The 19,489-nt window shown below is 35.6% G+C and overlaps 1 protein-coding gene across 7 annotated transcripts in view; it reads right to left on the bottom strand.

Moving 5' to 3' along the window:
• PHF14 (PHD finger protein 14) overlaps positions 1-19,489 on the bottom strand; it is a 142,804-nt gene that overhangs the window by 63,736 nt on the left and 59,579 nt on the right. For 5 of the 7 annotated variants that reach the window (XM_087916516.1, XM_026706333.2, XM_026706336.2 and 2 more), the window contains exons 11-14: positions 13,522-13,617; positions 11,680-11,783; positions 10,279-10,410; positions 6,361-6,529 (exon numbers count right to left, since the gene is read on the bottom strand). In XM_087916516.1, coding sequence (XP_087772642.1) covers positions 6,361-6,529; positions 10,279-10,410; positions 11,680-11,783; positions 13,522-13,617 — 501 coding nt within the window. Of the gene's footprint in view, positions 1-4,853; positions 4,884-6,360; positions 6,530-10,278; positions 10,411-11,679; positions 11,784-13,521; positions 13,618-19,489 lie in introns of all 7 variants that reach the window. The other 2 variants (XR_015740114.1, XM_087916518.1) reach the window with 2 other exon arrangements.

Genomic DNA, 19,489 nt, shown 5'->3' with positions numbered 1-19,489 from the left:
CCATCACCACCAATGCCAGATGTCTGTTGAGCCCTTTCAGGTTGAGGATTGCTCGCCACCCCACTGAGGCCTTTGGAATCACAAACAACATTAAATAGAAATTCTGTCTCTCCTGGTCTTCCGGAACCGTCTGGATGGCCCGAATGTCCAGCAGATGGTGGATTGCCAATTCCATGAGATCCCTCTTTGAGGGGTCCCTGGAGATGGGACAGCACACAAAGGTTCTTGGGGGGGGGGGGAGGAAAGAAACTCCAGAGAGAGAGAGAGAGACCCGATCGTAAGGTTGACAGGATCCAAGCGTCCATCATGGTCTGTTCCCACCTCTGCCAGAACAGTCCCAGAAGGCCCCCTTATGGGAGATGAGGCTCAGGCGTCACTTGTTGCGCCAAAAGGTTCTTTTAGAGCCCTAAAGGAGCTTCTGCCCTCTTGCCTCTTGACACCCTCTGGCGGCAAAGGCCTGTCTATCGGCTTGAGATGAGGGAAAGCCTGCCCCAGCTTCCCCGTTTAAAGGAGGGCTTCCTGTAGTAGGGAGAAGACCTGTAATCGAAGCACCTCCCCTGGGAGGGCAGTCTTTCGCTTGTCCCTGGTTTCCGTCATAAAAGGATCCAGGGCTTCCCTGAAAAGCCTCTCTCCCTTAAACAGAGCCGAGGCCAGCTTCCATTTAGTTCTGATGTCCATCTGCCAATTTCTTAGCCAGAGGAGCCTACGTGCTGTTATGGAAGAGCCCATGGCTGTGGAAGAAAATTTGACTGATGTGAGGGTGGCATCGGCAGTCAATTGAGCTGCAGCTATAATCTTATTCAGGTCCTGATGCACCCTGACATCCTCAGGTGGGATTCTGCCCTGTAACTACCTCAGCCACCGCAAAGAGGCCTGAGTAAAAAAAAACGTGGTCGTCAATGCTCTGATGGCCCAGGCATCAGCTTGATGAGCTCTCTGGAGCGCCATCTCCTCCTTCCGGTCCTCCGCCTTTAAAACATCCCCCGCATCAGGTGGGATGACAGATGAGGAAGCTAGGGCCACCCCTGGGCCATCTACCTTTGGCACTTCCATAATGTCCAAAATGTCCTTGTCCACATTAAATAAGGTAGACTCAGACCCACTGGGGAAGTGTACCTCCCAGGGGACTCCCACTGCTTTTTTATCAGGTTCAAAAATATCTGGGGCACCGGTGCAGTGTCCACCACAGATGCTTTCTCAGTGAACAGATAATCTTCCTGATCCTCTCCTTCTGTGGGAAGGTCCCGAGTGACCGTGTCCTTTTTAAGATGAGCCGTACTCTTAGCCTTAACCAGCAGAGTCTTGAAGAGAGCTGGCTGGAAAAGGCCCTTAAAGGAGGGAGGACCTGCTACCTCCAAATCCTCATCCGAAAAATATCCCTTTCTGGAAGGTCCCTCTCAAAGTCAATCGGCTGTTCTGCAGAAGCCTGTCCCTGTCCCTAAAGGACACCTCTGTTAGTGTTCAAATAAGACAGCTGGCGCAGCTGGTTGACCTCTGCCTGCAATTCCTGTCTTATTGTTTGGGAGATCCAGGCTCTCATGAAAGATGGCATTTCTTGCATCTGGGTCTCCTCAGGCCATAAGCTAGCTGCTGTAAGTGTAAAGGTGGCTGCAGACACAGGTCTGGCTCCACTGGTCTGGCTCCACTGGAGACTTGGCTTGCAGGTGCCGCAATCAGGATCCCCTGAGGTGGCTCAGCAAAATTGCGAGAGGTCTCTGCCCTGATTTGGAGGTTTCCCTGCAAATCTTGAATACTTGAGCCACCAGGAGACCAGGCAGTTAAATACTGCCTATCTGCCAGTTGGTCTAGCTGCCTGTCATCTTGTGGAGGCAGAAGAGAGGTGGCCCTGTTTTCAGCCATCCTGGAATCTCTCATTGCCTTGTCAAACTGGTTATCTATGGCTTTTTGTCTGCGCCTGGCCTGCCTATCCTCAGCCCTAGAGGGTCTTTTAGGGGCTAGAGCCCTGGCTCAATCCTAGCTGCTGCCTCCAGTCCAGCAGACCTGGGCTTGGGAGATCCCTTTACAGCTTCTCTCTACCCTGCTGAGGAACTGACAGTTCTTGATCAGCTCCCCTGGTGGCCATTTTGACCCCACCAAAATTAACTGTCATTTGACAGGGGGAGGGAAAAGGAAAAAAAAATTATTTAGCCTTATGCTGTCTGCTACAGCCACAGTAGCTGTCCACCACTTGAGGAGGCTAGTGCGACCCAAAGTAGTGAGCTCAGACCAGCTCCACAATCCAAAAACTGAGTCAAAGAAAAAAAAGGTGAAAAACAGCTGACTCTTTGAATTGCAGCAAGCCCTGACAGGTCAGAGGCTGCACCACAATTATCTGGCAGACTCAAGCGTCTTGCAGCTGCCACAGTGCTCTGGGGACTGGATAGATGATCAGGATTCAATCCTGATGGCCAACACCCCCCAAAAGACAATCCTGGAGACGAACTGCAAGATTATCCCCAAAGGTGAGAAATGGCAGCCGCCACCAAAAAAAGGGGGCGTTTAGCAGCAGATGTGGCTAGCCCAAGTCAAGGGAAAGTGGATCTGGAGAAGGCGAGTTAAATAAGCCTCCTCCTCCCGCCCCAGCCTGGGCCACATGAGCTCTCAGGGTCACCTCCACCCAAATTCCAACCAGAAAGGGGAAAAAAGCAGTTCACCAGCAAGGAAAGTTTAAAAATTAAATAATAAGCAAAAAAATGCAAACTGGAAAAAAAGGTGCGAAAAAATGAAAGTGCTAAATCGGCAAGCCGGCTAGCTGTCAAACCTGATCTAAGCCTCTCTAAGACAAAAAGCTTAAACCAGGGGGTGAAAATTCTTCCACAATATGAACTATTCAGAGCCTTTAAAGGGTGGTCTGAACATGCTGAGACAGAGTGAAGAACTGGGGACCGTTACCAGGGCGCGTGTCCTCAGTTTTTAAACTTGGTCTGCAGAGCTAGGAGACTAGCGACTACACATCCTGGACTCTCCCTTCGGCTCAGTGGAGAATAGGCCATGCCCACAGAACCAGAAATTTGAATCCCTGGTCATAAGTCACTTTTTTAAGTGCCATTGTAACTTTGAATGGTCACTCCACACAAGCAAAGTACCAGCAAAGGAGGGGGGAAAACTCCAGAGACATTCCTAAGACAGGAAGTCTAGTCCTGCCAAGAATGTAATAAGGGTTAACAGAGAAGCAGTTTCTGTAAGCAACAGCAGAGTGTTTCCTTCCTGCCTTCCTTACAGGATTAGGCCAGTAATTTCTTCTAAAAACCGGTTCTCCGAACTGCTTAGAATGTTAACAACCAGTTCTTGCGAATAGGTGTGAAGTGGTAGAATCCCACCCCTGCTTATGGACAAGGGGAAGTAAGAATGCTGAGAAAAATTCAGGAAAATAGTTCCTATTTCTCTTTCCATTGGGAGAGATAATGGGAGGAAAAATAGTATTTAGAATTTCCTAATATATAGTACATAAGTATAAAATATAAAAGGACAAAGTATTTTTAAAAAATTGACACACGGCAATTTTTCAAGTAATTTGAAATATATTTTCTCCTAGCACAATCTTCATCAGCATATAAATTAGTGAATAACCAATTGTAAAAATTGTTTTAATTTTTTTTGAATCTGTGATTATATCGGTCATTAATCTTTACTATAACTACAAGTAAACATTTAATAGTTGTACTTTTTCCTATTTTAAATAAACTTTGAATGATATATAATATCTAATAAAACATACAAAATCAATATAGGCAGACTCTCCAGACAAAAGCAATTATTGTTAAAAGATGTAAATAATTCAAAAACATTATTTAGTAATGAGCTAAATAAGTGATTCACTGCAGAGCATCTCTGTACATCTAAATTATATATAATTTTGTTTAATATTTTTCTATTAGCACAGAGTCTCCGAAGAAAGGATCAGAAAGGATAATGTGGATCTCAGTATTTTGAGTAGGATCACTGAGTGTTTTAGTTTATGTACCTATTCACATTATTCATTTTTTTCGAATATATGTAATACATTATAAATGCAAAACCAAGAAGCAACTACCAATACAAATCTGGAGAATTTATCTTGGATTAGTTCTCTTACTACATATTTCTTGTCATGCTATTAATACCAAAGCTTTCATACAGACAACTTACAAACCACACTTATATTTTAAAATCTCGTCAGCAATATGCTGCATATCCTTTCTCTCCCTTATTTATATTGTATTTGTAGTGATCTCTATATGGGAGTGGAAAAAGAATGTTCCATTTGAAATCACAGTAGAGGAAACAAATAATTTGCTTCTTATCTTAAAAATTTTATTTTCCTTTCCACTACTACCAGTAGGTGGGAGAAGTTTTCTTTGTTAAAGAAGTAAATGTGAATTGAGATAAGTCTCTGAAAGAGAGATGGATATACCATACAATAAACCATAAAACAGTTTGCTTGTTTGCAATTTTATGTGAACTGCAAATAGGCTAAGATAATAAACCAGTCTGAAAGCACGATTTCTTGTTGATGCCCTAATTGTGATTGTGCCCTGGTATATGCACAAATGAGAATCAGAGTTGTTTGGTTTACTCTTGTATTTTTATGTTTTATATGTTATGTTAGACCTCTAATGAATCCACAGGAGGAACTAAACACAGTTACAAATTAAAGGAAAATAAATGGTATAACTGGTTTTGGTTGGTTTTTGCCTTAGTAGCCCATGGTTAAAAATAACATGTGAATGTAGCTAATTGAATGTGTCTTTACATCTCATTCACAAACATTATCACTTATTACATATTTTATATCAGAGTGGAACACAGTAATAAAGCAACACATAGACTATACAACCTATAGAATAAGTCTTCATTTGCAAAGTTCTCCATACCTTAACTGCTCTTCTTTAGAACATATAGGTCTAGAAAAGAAAAGGGATGCCAATGAAAGTTATATTTGGCTTGAATTCTAATATATTTGGTAATACTGAGGCAGCATCAGTATTATAATTCAGTAACCAGGAGAAATACTCATAATATGATCTGTGTTATAATAATGAATGAACCCAAACAAGTTATTCATATTCCACATTCTGGCAATACAGTTATTAACCAGATGGCAATAATTCTAGGGAAACTGCAGTTGAACCATACCTCTGCCCAATAACAATATTTGGGATATTATTTATTATTAAACCTGGACAAAATTAATTATTTGATTTTTTAAATAGGAGCCAGAAAAAAATAGATACAACGTGCTTATTTCTTGAACAATATTCCCTATTTTAAATTGTAACACAGAATGTTACTATAATGAAGGCAGTATAAGATAGTACTGTACAGAGAAAATTTCTATAACACAGTACTTAATCACCCATAGTCACAGACTACACAAAGAAAGTTAATCTTGTCAAGGCAGCAAACCAGAGAAATATCCCAGAATGAGGGATTTAAGTGACTTGAGTTTATTGTCTAACTTTGACAAGCAAATAAGGCAAGACCTCATTAAAAATAGGTTGCAGTATATAAAATAGGTTGCTATGAGACAAAAATCTCTGGATAATTATAAAAATTCCTTCTATATTGGTTTTGTATATTTTATTGTATATTATATTTCATTTAAAGTTTATTTAAAATAAGAAAAAGTACAATCATTAAATATTATTTATATGTAGCGTCAAGCAATTCAACAGCATTGCATAAAGAAAGACAACTGTTTGTTCCATGAATTGCATAGATCAAGTAAAATATGTTCATATTAGTAAATAGGTGAGTAACCATTTCATAAACATATCCACTTATTCATTCTGAAATGATTTCATTCACTAGCAAAGGTTTATGCTAATGACTCAACTAAGCTAACTTAAAAAAAATACAGAAATATTCTGTCAGCCAAGGAGACTTGAAAGTTTTTCACTGTATTTGAATTGCAGCTATTCATGTAGCATAGTTTGAATATGTGACATTTCCAAATGCACAATGAGAAAATTTTTGTTCTTTAGCACTGTCACATCAAAATCTACATCCACATGAAGGATGAAAGTTACACATTCAAACATAAAATAAGATTATTTATTACTTATTGCATGAATTAATAAGGATCATTTTTGTCTACTTAATGTTTTAAATTCCAGTATACTTATATATTCAAAAAGGAAAACTATCTGCAGAATATATAATAATATGAACTAAATGTAAGAAAAAAATCAAAATTTATTTTACTTTTCATGGTTAAATCAGTTTGTGATCCCAAAATGCTTCACATTTTATACCAAAACCTAGAATAAATTATTATTTTTAAGCAGCTATAATTTTTCAATGTGAGATACTTGGCACTTAAAGTTTTGCATTAAAACAAAAAGGCTTATATATGTGTATTTTGCTTCGGCTATCAATTACCGTGTTTCTGACAGGAATCTTCTTTGGTTCTGGGGGTACATCCTGTGGAACAAATTTTACTGGCTCCTTAATCTGCCTCCTTGATCGCTTAGTTCCATCTGGTAAAGTTTCCATGGCAATGTCTGCTTCCATGTCACTGCTACCTGCTTGGTCGCATTCTGAACATTGCCTGGAAAGACAACATATATAGAAATTCAAACTGAATTCAGCAGCTTCCAAAACAAAAACATACAGGCTAGGAAAATGTTTTTTTAAAAAGATTGTGTTTAGAAAGCAAAAATCCCACATTCAGAAGGAAAGGAAACAGTGGTATATTTTTCACATGTACAGATTTTAATGCATATGAGAAAAACACATGGGCCAAATGTTTCATCCCCATCCTTATCAGGCTTTCTTTATTTATATAGAGCAGGGTTGTCCAACTCCTGGCCCATGGGCCAGACGCATTACATTGCTGGCCACGCCATGCACAGTTTAGCAAAGGGGGAAAGTGTCCTAAAATGTCAGGTGACCCTGCCATGACGATGTGAGTTTGATGCCCCTGATATAGAACACAGGTATATGATCTCTTTTTACATTACTATAAGTTCTTTACAAATTCCCATAATGAATTTGATCTCTTGGAAAAAGATGAGCTGAATCACTTTGGGTGTCTTTCGGATGTCAATTAATCACTTCAAATTAAAGATGGCAAGAATCCCAAATGTAAAACAAACATTTTACAAAAGGAGGAAAGGAAGTTTACTATAAATATAAAGTCTCCTGAAAGAAAGCTGAGAGATAGCAATTAACAGAAAGTTAACACAAACATTTCTTGTGTATTTACATAAAATAAATTACTTTAACATTATTAGTTGGAAAATATTTTTATAGTACAAATATAGCTGCAAAGCTAAAAGGTTCTGACATTAAGATGGTTGCCCATACAAAATGCCTTTGTTTAAATGAAATCTTTATTTTAATGTACTATTTAATTTTTTAAAAAAACGCAGAATCTTAGGAGAAACTATCATAACTCCAATATTATGTCTATAATTTTCTTTTCTATATCAAGTGTTTTAAAAGCCCAAAGTACAAAATATAAAGCAAAGACACAAATGCATCCAATATTCATCACTTTTGTAACAGGTAACTTCACATCAAATATCTTAAGGAATAAGATAAGATAAAGTCTTTTGGGGCAAAATTTAATTTTTGGTAGTTTTATGAATATGTTTATACAGTTTTCTTGGCAGCAATACTAAAGTACTTTGCTATTTTCCTCTTTCAAGATATTTTTCAACTTCCCAATCAATCTATCTCATTAGTATTCCTTAGCAATATCCCATCCAAACCTTATACAAGTTTAACTAAGTTTAGTTTCTGAACAGGTAAAATAAACTAGATTCCCAACATGGATCAGTGGATTTCAATATCAAGACCTGATGACAATGGAATGTAGGCTGAGAAATTATTTCACTTGAAATCCAAATTTATGTGAGTTGCTGGCTATATCTTTCCCATGCATATTCCATAATTCTTTAAGCTGTAAAAATATTCTAGACAATCCATTAGAAAACTATTACCTTTCCAAAGTGAAGATTTTACAACAGATAATAAAAAGGGCTTTCCAATATAAGTAGTATTATTATCCAATAAATATTATTATTGTACATTTTAATACAATTCTAGCAATAAAAAATAAATCAGAATTATGTATTTTTTCTTTGTCACAGAAATATGACCTTCCAAAAGTAAAAAAAAGGACATATGAAATAGAAACAACATTGTAAGTAGCAGGGATATTGTTTTATGGAACTTCAAATTTCTAATGCAAAACTTCAACAGAACTTTCTATACTATTTCTTTTGATTTTGAAAAGAATTAATAAAGACACATTTAAAGATGAAACGGATGCAATCAATAAGTCTCAATTTCTCAGTTATAATCCCATCACACTGAATATACCTTAGTTAAATTAAAAGTGAAAGCCAAGCTTGTGATCACAAATGTAGCTGAAGCATGAAATTGTAGCAACTACATATATTTTGGAAATAAAAACCTTCTACATCTTTGACTTTTTACTATTGGGATATTAATTTATTTCTTCTTGATAATATGGCTTTTAAAATATTTTTTTTCAGTATGACTAAAAGACAGAATAACCAGTGAATTACAATTCAATTTAATCTGGTCACTGAAAGTTAACTTCAATATTCTTTATGCCTGAACCAAACTTTTAAACAAATTCTAGATGGTATACAATAGTTCTATATGTATACATTCAATCCTACAATATATTAGGAATAATTCAATATGGTATCTATCAGTTATCTATGTATTTATTATTTACTACTAATTTTTATGTCACCCTTTATTGGGAGATAGGTGGATAAAATAATATAGGGAGGGGTCTTTAAATTCAATGACAGCAAAAAACAGTACCATTAATGGAGTTAGTCTAAATGAGTATGATCTTCAAGTCAGTGGTTCTTATTTGCAATTTCTGCATTAAAAGATAAATAACTTTAAAATGGAAGGCACCTCTGGAACTTTATGCAATGCTCTACCTCATTATTTCAGCCTATTTTTCAGGGCTTGTTTCCAAAAGATTTTCTGTCGCTATTTCCATCCACAAAATCTCCAAAGAAAGAAAAAAATAGACAGAAATATATAATTATCCCTGCCATACCTAATGAAAATACCACATCAATGAATGGCCTGATGGAGTTTTCCATTATATTAGGAATCTACAGTGAAAACCCACCCTTCAAACACTGCCCTCTCTAAAATATAGAAAGAAGGCTGATACGGCTTTAAGTTAAGATTTCTTTTGGAAACAGATTAGCCAGAACATAATAACAAAAACATAATAACAAAAACCAAATCAATAGAAATTAGTATCAAAATATCATTAACGTATGTGGATTTAAAAACTGCTTTTAAAAATTACAACTAAGGGCCTCAAAATGCATTATCTGGTTGCTAAGACTCAGCATAGAGGCTTTTTTGTTTGTTTTGTTACCTTTGAACTTTCCTATAGTTTTTCAGTAACAGGTAACAGCAACACTAACAAAAGCAGTTGCTTAATATGCATTATTAAATACTTAAAATGGAAGTTATCATGAACACCAATGAAATAACTCTGTCCTGTTCTCTGCATTCAGAACTACATGTGGTATGCAAGTCTTTGTATTCCAAAATGTAATAGATCTATTACAAAATATTTTATTATGATTACTTTTATACATTTAACATTTTCCCTCTGTAGCAAAAGTTAGAAATGGAAACTTTTGATAGGGCAGTAGGGGCCAATCCTCAGGTAACAACGCATCCGTATCAAGGACTCATACATATTGTATATATGTTTATAAATAAGAGATGAGATATGAGATGATTTTGTCTTCCCATATTTACATGAAAGTAAAGCAAATACATTATTTAAATTGTTCATACTTGCTTTGATGAAGGAAAAATAATTTCTTTATATATCTTTATTACTTTTATTTATATTCTCTGTACTGTTTTACTTTTTATATTCTTCTAAGTTTGTATTGTTTTTTATCAATATTCTTAGTTTGTATCACTGTTTATTTTTGTATGTAAACTTCAATAAACCTAATCATTTAAAAAGTTATAAAAATTAACTTCTATGAAAATAAATCAGTGATTTGTTTACATTAGCTCAGCATATTTTTTTTTAAAAAAAACCCTCCTCAGCACAATAAAGTTATGAAAGAAGGGACCTCTGTTTTGCAAAATTTCAAGCATCAGCACCACCATGGGAACAAAAAGCATATAAGAACATTTGAAAAACTTTCCAGTAAGATCTAAATTAAAAACTTTGCATGAAAAACCTTCAGATTCCTATATAGTAGGTGCATGATCTTATTTCTTAATCCCAAAGGAAATAGGAGGATATATTTATAATATTCTTACCAGTAACTGTTTTTAGTCTTCCTTGGCATCCTTGAAAGTGGAGGGTCCAGACATCCAAGGTGATAATGGAGTTTACAAGTATCACACAGCAAAAGGAGGTGCTGATCATGGTTCTTCTTGCAAATCCCACAACTTGGAAATGCAGGAAAAGGTTTCATTTGAGAAAATGCAAATACTTTGCTAAGCTGTCTCAAAATTAATATGGGGTAGAATCCCGAGATCCTTATGCATAAGCAGAAGATCTTAAGCAGATAATTAAAATATTCTTATTTACCAGGGCATTTTAAAGATTAGTTACTATCTTGAAATTCTTGAAATTTTAAAAATATAAGACTAATTTCAAATCCAAGCTAACTTTGGACTGTTTTTAATTTTAGTCATATTGCCAGGAAATAAGTGAATCAACATAGATTCACTAAGACACATTTCTAAGAAAGTAAGTCAATGAGTGAGTACATTAATAAATACATAATTTAGGAGGATAACTATATTAATAGCTATTAGCATAAAAACTATCTATTTAGAGATTTAGTAGTTAAATCGTTTTATTATAAAATGTTGAAAACAGCCAGGAGCAGATGGTGACTACTTTCTAAAAATATCAAGCAAACTACTGACAGACCCCAGTTTGTGGAAAGGAATCTATAAAACAAGACATGTATTATAGTCTTAATACTTGTTCGTAAGTGTTGAACATTTATTCTTACATAGTTAAGTACATACATATAAAATAAACTCTCTATGTAAAGCTTAACTTATAGTGGCTTTTACATCATTTTCTTAGTAACAATATAGAAAGATTGTTTTCTTCCATTTCTCATCTTCAGTCTTAGGCTTCCCTAAGAGTGCCACTTAAATTCTAATTAGGGAACCAGATAATAAAATGAATTATATCAGTGTAACAATAAATATCTAGATTAATAATATATATAAAGATTAGATATAGTCTATAGGAATCCTGTCTTTTCTATGCTAGTTTACTTTTTAAAAAAATAAACATGATTTGAATAATTTAGGTATAAAATGCATTTTGTTTCAAAGTGGAATCTATCAGTAGTTTATAGCCAAGCTTTAACTATAAATAAAAACCCAAAAATGAACAGTCAAGTTAGATAGCAAATTGTAGCATCTAGAAATGGAAAGCAATGGAAGAAAAATATATTCAGTTGACTGAAATTGAAATTTATTAAAAGCAATATTGGCCATATCAGCCTGACATGAATAACCCAAGGCACTAATATTTGTAATTCTTTTATTTTCTAAGTCCCTTAACCAAGTTGTTAGGAAAGAAGTGAAGAGGAGAGAACAGAACAATTTTTCTTTTTCAACCTCAAATTTATGATTTTTCAATTATGCAGTTTGCTCTTCTAATGAGCATAAGAGAGGTGTACTGCTACTTGCCTATAAAGTACTGCTGGAAGGGTTGTAGTCTTATGAGTTCCACCTTCCTTTTTACTGGGTTTTCTCTCCTTGGGTGCTCGCAAAATTGCTGGTATATTTAGTTTCTGTGGGGTTTGAGGAAATATAGGAATATTGGTAAGACAAATATATAACGAACATATCCTTGTATTTCCCAGTCAGCAGTTTGACTGGAAGAAATGTCTGAAAAACTGTCAAGTCACAAATGTGACTATGTTATATTTTCCAACTCTAAATTTCTTTTGAGAATTGAAACTGCGTTCACATATTTTTCAATGCAATAGAAAAAAGAAGCCAGAGACATTAAAGCTTTGCCTTTTTAACCCCCCCATTTAACAGAGGAAGCTTTAAAAGAAATAGGCAAGGACAAGCTGGTTTAGAAGGTTAAAAGGAAAAAGAAAAATCTACTACACTTCACAAAAGAATACTGAAGCAGTTTATTTTCCTCAGCATCTCTGCTACTGTGGTGCTCCATAGGTTAATTAGAAAAATTATCTTATTGGACCAAACTCTCCACAAAGCAGCAGAGATTCTCTTCGGGTTTCCACTAATCTGCAGTACGCTAGCTTCACAGACAGCAACCATCTATCAAAGTCATTTCTCAGGGGCCCTGAGGGGCTGCATCTGTTCAACCAACTGGAAAAAGGTGTCATGCAAGCTATGCAAATGAAACTACTACTTTTATCATTATTAAATAATTGCACTAGGAAACACATTTGTATTTTTTTTTATTTTTAAAGTGGCAAAATTTATTAAGAAACTTACACCTATGGTAATAGATTTCTAGTAAACCATATTAGAGTAAAAATACCAGCCAGCTTAGCAGATCTATATAAACATTTAACTGTACACTGTTAAATCCTTAGGCTATTTATAATACCATTCCTGACCAGTGGTCTAATTTTTTTAAAGTCATTATTTTATTAAAAAAATAACATTAATAATGACCTGTATTTAAAAAAACCCAAGACCTTTTCATGCTGAAAATCACACAATTTTATTTGTGTTTACGTTCTTAAGAACTCTGTTAACTCAGTCAATACTTTCAATTGTATGAATGCTAAGATACTTAAACAGTAAACCACAAAAATTAGTGTTTGTAAATATAGCTAATTCCATAGAAGTATAAATTCTAATGTTTAGAAATAAAAAGTGGAAATTAGAAGAATAGGTAGATAACGGGGAAAGAAGATTTTTGCCTCTTTAAATGTTACTCAACATACAATAAAATTGAATATTGAAACCATCTAGTTAAAAATGTGTTATAACACAGTTAATATAAAAATGATGGATTGAGATAATCAGCTGTTACTACTATAAAAAGCCACTGGTGCTTTAGAATACTGTTTCCTTAAAAAGAAAAGGAATTTTTATATATACATAATTTAAAAATATTGTTGGTGTAGTATATTCACAAAAAGCAGCTCTAGAAAACAATCTACTCCAACAAAAACTGCTTGTCTGGAAGCTTCAATTGCTAGGAGTCAAAAACAAAAACAAAAGATAGCAAGAGTGGTTAGATTAACTCATGCTTCAGGTTTAGCTTCATCACAAATGACAGGTCAATCAGTTATAGCAAATGAAAGAATTTTGCAAACAAGATAGCTAAAACAAAAACAAAATTAAAGTACAGGTTCCTAGTAAGTACTTTGTGGAGCCCAAGATATATTTCAATCAGAAATCATTACCTCCAGGAGAAAGGCCAGGACTTTATCAAATGTATCTTTCCACCCACCAAAACTGACAGTAAAAAACAAAAAAACATATTTTTATGAATCACATGATCTAAAAAACATAAAGGGGGAAAAGAGTGGAGAGACCAACCTGTCCAATAATTCTTCCTAGGAGAGCCCACATTCCTTGCCCTTCATTTCGCAACTTTGAATTCATATTCTGAAGGTCTTCTAAAGATTCACACAACTAAAAATTAAAATTGCACAAAAAATGCAGAAATTATTTAGTATCTCTTCTCCAGGAAGAGGCATTCTTTACTTACAATACTTTTCTACATAAATATTTAAATAATAATATTGCTATTTTATGTCAATGCAAGTGAAAGCAGTAAAGTTAATCAACCATTCATAACTCCAGAAAGAAAACATGGGCATCCATCTGCTTAGTAAAAAAAGAACATAAATAATTTTATCTGACAATAAAATTATAATGGCAGTAAGAAACCTCACAACAGTTCCACTCTGTTATTTCCATCTGTAAAAAAGCGCCAAGTAATTTTATACTGGGAATGAAAACTTTAGTATAACAAATCTACACACTTGAAATAAGAAAATATAAAATCAGATTAAATCCTCTAAAAGTTTAACTTGAAACAACATTTTCCGGTCCTGACTAGTCTTTATTTTTAGACAATTCTAACAAACTGGGACATATTCATACAGTCATGGCCATGTTAAAAGCCGGAGTAAACAGTTATCGTTATCTATTATGGGTAAATTCTATATTTGAATATACATTTAAACAATCTTGTATTTAAACAATTACTTATTTAAATTTTATGTTATATGCCCCTTCAAGACTGTAACAGAGGCTTGGATATTATAATGCAAATGTAAGTCTCATAAACTGCTAAGTCACTATTGTTTCATAGAAGCGTGGGTAGTTACTGCCAACATAGAGTCTGACAGACAAACACTGACTCTGTGGGTCCTGAATTCTACTGTAGTAGTTACAAATAAGGAATAAAAATGCTCCTGAAATTACCAATGTTGGGTATATTGATACACCAACTGGGTTTGGGTGAATGAATATATAAACCTAGGTTTAAGTGTTTGTGGCTTTAAGCACCAAACTGCAATGTAGTTGGATAATTGAGGGTGCGGTTGCAGGCAGCAATAAAGGGCAGTGAGATAAACGTAACACTACCTGGTCTCTGGTCTCTGGTCGCTGATCTGGTCTCTCTGCTATCTGCTGCCTGCTGTTTACTACTGTTTGAGACGTCTGCTTGTTATTGCTTGTTGGCTACTGTACTGGATACCGTTTCTACTGAACAAAAGGACTGTTTACTTGGTGAGCTGATATCCTGTGCATACTCAGCGTTGTCTTCCAGAGAAAGGTATCGGAAGAAGAAGATATTTCAACAAGCAGATAAAGACATTGTACTGACTAGTTAATGGACTAGGTTATTGGATGGATATATTGGATAATGACATATGGACTGATTGACACTGCTTAAACTCTGTATGAATTAAACAACTATTTAAAAACTACAAACAGTGTTTTTGTCCCCAGTGTGTGTATACTCTTGGGCCCAGCCTCTCTCTCATTTGGCTGCCTGGCTTGACTGCTGCTGTGCACTCTGCTTGGGGGTTTGTCCCCAAACACTAACATTGGTTATGGGCCCAGTGAACACAGTCTAACTAACCAGGATATAGCAGTGAGAGTTTTGGTGTGAGTTGCACATTACTGTAAAAACAAACTGTTTGTTGAATAGTTATTTATCTGAAGAGCAATGGCACAAGTAAATTGGCCAAGTCTGTCCATGATATCCAGACTAGATGGAACAAACTATGTTTCATGGTCAATGAAATGTAGTTTACTTCTGCGAAGAGAAGGTTTGTGGGACATAATAACAAACCCACCAGATGTATCTAACTTAGATCCTAATGTTGAAGAGGATGCCAAAAAGATACAAGACTATGAACGAAAGAATGAGCAGGCTTTATGCATCATAGGACTGACTCTCTCAGACCAGCAACTCATCCATATCCGTGGAGAGGAAAATGCTGCAAACTGCTGGGAGAATCTCAAGAAGATTTATGTTCGAGACAGTGTAGGAGCTCATATCAATCTTACACGGAAGCTGTTTAGAACACATCTTGAGAAGAATGGAGACATGTTAACTCATTTAAACTGTATGAAAAGCATTTTTCAAGAATTACAAGAAAAAGAGCTTGTATTTAATGAGTTGCAACAAGTATACATCATACTGTCTTCTTTGGATCGAAGCTATGATGATTTTGTGACTGCTTTAGAGGTATTGCCAAAAGACAGTTTATCAGTAACTGAGATTACCGGCAGGCTATTAGAAGAAGCCAGAAGAAGGTGTGAACGTGACCAGCTGAGAGAAGATAAACCTAAGAAAGAAGAGAAATTATCTTCAAAGCTTGAAAGAAACCAGCTATGTAAAGTAAAGCACCCGGAGGAAGAGAATTTATCTTCGACGGCATACACAATTAAAAAGTGTTTTAATTGTGGAGTCAGAGGACATTTGGCAAGATTCTGCAGAAAAGGAAAAAGCCAGAATGTAAGAAAGCCAAAGAAATCCTTTGAACTAGCCACGTTTAGCAACTGTGATGTGAAGAATGATTTATGGGTGGTGGACAGTGGTGCATCCCACTGCATCACGAGAGATAAGACAAAATTTATAAAAATGTCTACAAGCTCTCGACATATATCACTCGCGAATGGCTGGCACCTCAAGGCCAAGGGTGAAGGTATTGCATATTGTCCATGTTTAAACCAGAATATAAAAATGTTGTATGTACCACAGTTAAAGATGAACTTACTTTCTGTAAGAGTATTAGACAAACTAGGTTATGTAATTACATTTAAGGATAATAAGTGCATACTTGAAAAAGAAAGCAAAAAGGTAACTGCAGCTTTAAATGGAGCATTATATGTTTTACATGATAGTAAGAAAGGGGAGGCACAGACTGTATTTAACAATATAAAGCCTCATAATGAATGTATCCATTTATTGCATAGGCGTTTGGGGCATGTAAATTTTAAAATGCTAAAACGTACAGTAGAGTTATCTGATGGAATAAGGTTAAAACCCTGTGATAAATATTTGCGTTGTAATGTCTGCTGTGAAGATAAGAGTAAAATATTGCCTGCAAATAGGCTAAATGGTTTCAAAACTAAAGAACCTTTAGAAGTAGTATTTGCAGACATTATAGGTCCAAAGAAACCCAGTATGGGGGTGCTCGATATATACTGAGCATTATGGACCATTACTCTAGATATGGGTTTTGCTACCTAATGAAAAGCAAAACTGAAACATATCAACATTTCTTCAACTGGTTAAAGTTTGCAGAAAGAACGACTAAACGGAAACTGATAACCCTGGTGACAGATAATGAGTACGGAATTTGTTAATAGCAAATTCCAGAATAGATTAAAGGTAGCTGGAATAGAGCACAAGAAATCTGCACCATACAGACCACAACACAACGCATTTATAGAGAGAAGAGGCCAAACACTACAGGCAATGGTTAGAACAATGTTAACTGATTCTGGATTACCTGATTCTGTGTGGGGGGAGGCTGCAATGTGTGCTAATAACACATTGAACAACGTTGTTAACTCAACTACTGGTGAAATACCATTCACCATGTGGCATGGCAGGAAGCCTGATCTGAGTTACCTGCACACATTTGGTGCTCCAGCATGGGTGCATATCCCTACACAACTCAGGCGTAAAGGGCAACACAGAGCTAAACAATTTTTTCTTCGTTGGTTACGAAGCTAACCATAGGGCATATAGATTTTGGGAGAAAGGCACATCTAAGGTGTTATGTAGTGCTAATGCCCAATTTCTAGAGCACGTAGGATGGGATAAGTTAGAACAGGATAACAATAAAGAAGTGGTTATTGAATCCTATAGAAATCCCATTAAGTATCCCTGTAATTTTAAAACTAAAGTAAAAAGAGAAATACAGGAAGAAATTGTGCCCATAGAGGAAGAAATAGAACCAATAGCTGAGCAAGATGAGGAACATGAACAGGTAGTAATTCAAAAAAGTCCTCATACAAGCCCTGTAATTCCCAGAAGAACTACACGTATATCTAGACCGCCTGATAGATACCAGGCTAACACTGTGTGCCAGGAAAATAGAGTTCCATATACTGTGGATGAGATAAAAAGATATCCTTCTAAAGATAAGGAAAATTGGTATGCAGCAATGAATAAGGAATTGAAATCCTTAAAGGATATGAAAGTTTATGAAAATGTGAGATTACCTGGTGATATAAAACCCATTGGCTGCAAATGGATTTTTAAGATAAAAACTGATAAGGATGGAAATATAATCCATAAGGCAAGATTAGTAGCCCAAGGTTTTAGACAAAGTGCCAATGACTATGATGAGGTGTTTGCACCTAGTCTTAAAGCAGCAACATTAAGGGCAGCTTTAGTGTGGGTAGCAAGCAAGAAGTATATAGTTAACCATTTGGATGTGGAAACTGCTTACTTGCACGCTCCACTAAGACATACTGTATACATGAAAAAGCCTATTGGATTTAAAGGTGAAAATAATAATGATTGTTGGTTGTTAAAAAAGAGCCTCTATGGTCTTAAACGATCGGGCTATGAATGGAACCAGTATATTGTAAAGGAACTGAACAATATAGGGTTTAAAGCTGGTTTAGCCGATCCATGTCTGTTTAAAAGGGAGACAAATGGTAAAATATCATTATTATTATTGTTCACAGATGATATTGCTTTGATTACTGAGACTAATGATGAAGCAAATAAAATAATAGCATCATTAGCTAAGAAAATAAAAATCAAGCAATTAGGGGAGATAAAGAAATATCTAGGTTTGAATATACTGAAAACACAGAAAGGTTTTAAGATATCTCAGGAAGATAAGATATCTAAATTGCTAATAGATTATAAGATGGAACTTTGTAAGCCTGCAAAGACTCCAATGATTCAGGATATTTGCAAAATTTGATGCTCAAAGTCCCAAGTTTGATAAGGTAATATATCAATCTTTGATTGGTAGCTTATCATACATTAGCAATTGGTCAAGGCCAGATATAGCTTTTAGTATTAATCAGCTGGCACGACATAATAATGATCCGCTTCAATGTCATTGGATAGCATTGAAGAGAATTTTAAGATATCTTAAAGGAACATTACACCATGCACTGTATCTAGAACCAAAAGGTGATCTCATACTGAGTGCTTATGCAGATGCTAGTTTTGCATCAGAAAGAGATACAAGAAAGTCGACTTCAGGAACAGCCATAATGCTGGGTAAGACATTAATAGGTTGGAAGTCAATAAGACAACAGCATATAAGTTTGTCTACTATGGAGGCAGAATTCTCCTGTTTATCGCTATTATGTACTGAATTAATTATGTATAAACAAATGATGAATGATATGGGTATAACTGTAAATTATCCTATAATTGTACATGAAGATAATCAGGCAGCAATTCAAATGGCCACAAATATTGCAGTAAAAACTAGAAGCAAGCATACGGATTTAAGGTATCTAAACGTTAGACAATCTGTACAGAGTAAAATGATACAGCTGGAGTACTGCATGTCGGAGGACAATATAGCTGATAATTTTACTAAAGCCCAAGGTGCCATTAAGCACCTAGAGAGTTGTGAAAAGTATGGGTTTAAATTGTAAGGGTATTATATATTTATATCACCCAAAAGGGGAGAATGTTGGGTATATTGATACACCAACTGGGTTTGGGTGAATGAATATATAAACCTAGGTTTAAGTGTTTGTGGCTTTAAGCACCAAACTGCAATGTAGTTGGATAATTGAGGGTGCGGTTGCAGGCAGCAATAAAGGGCAGTGAGATAAACGTAACACTACCTGGTCTCTGGTCGCTGATCTGGTCTCTCTGCTATCTGCTGCCTGCTGTTTACTACTGTTTGAGACGTCTGCTTGTTATTGCTTGTTGGCTACTGTACTGGATACCGTTTCTACTGAACAAATGGACTGTTTACTTGGTGAGCTGATATCCTGTGCATACTCAGCGTTGTCTTCCAGAGAAAGGTATCGGAAGAAGAAGATATTTCAACAA

Source organism: Pseudonaja textilis, chromosome Z, assembly GCF_049901715.1.
Source record: "Pseudonaja textilis isolate UNSWEBS1 chromosome Z, rPseTex1.2, whole genome shotgun sequence".
In the NCBI taxonomy this organism is placed as follows: Eukaryota; Metazoa; Chordata; class Lepidosauria; order Squamata; family Elapidae; genus Pseudonaja; species Pseudonaja textilis.
The sequence above is the reverse complement of the archived record's forward strand: the minus strand, read 5'-3'. Positions and strand labels throughout refer to the sequence as shown.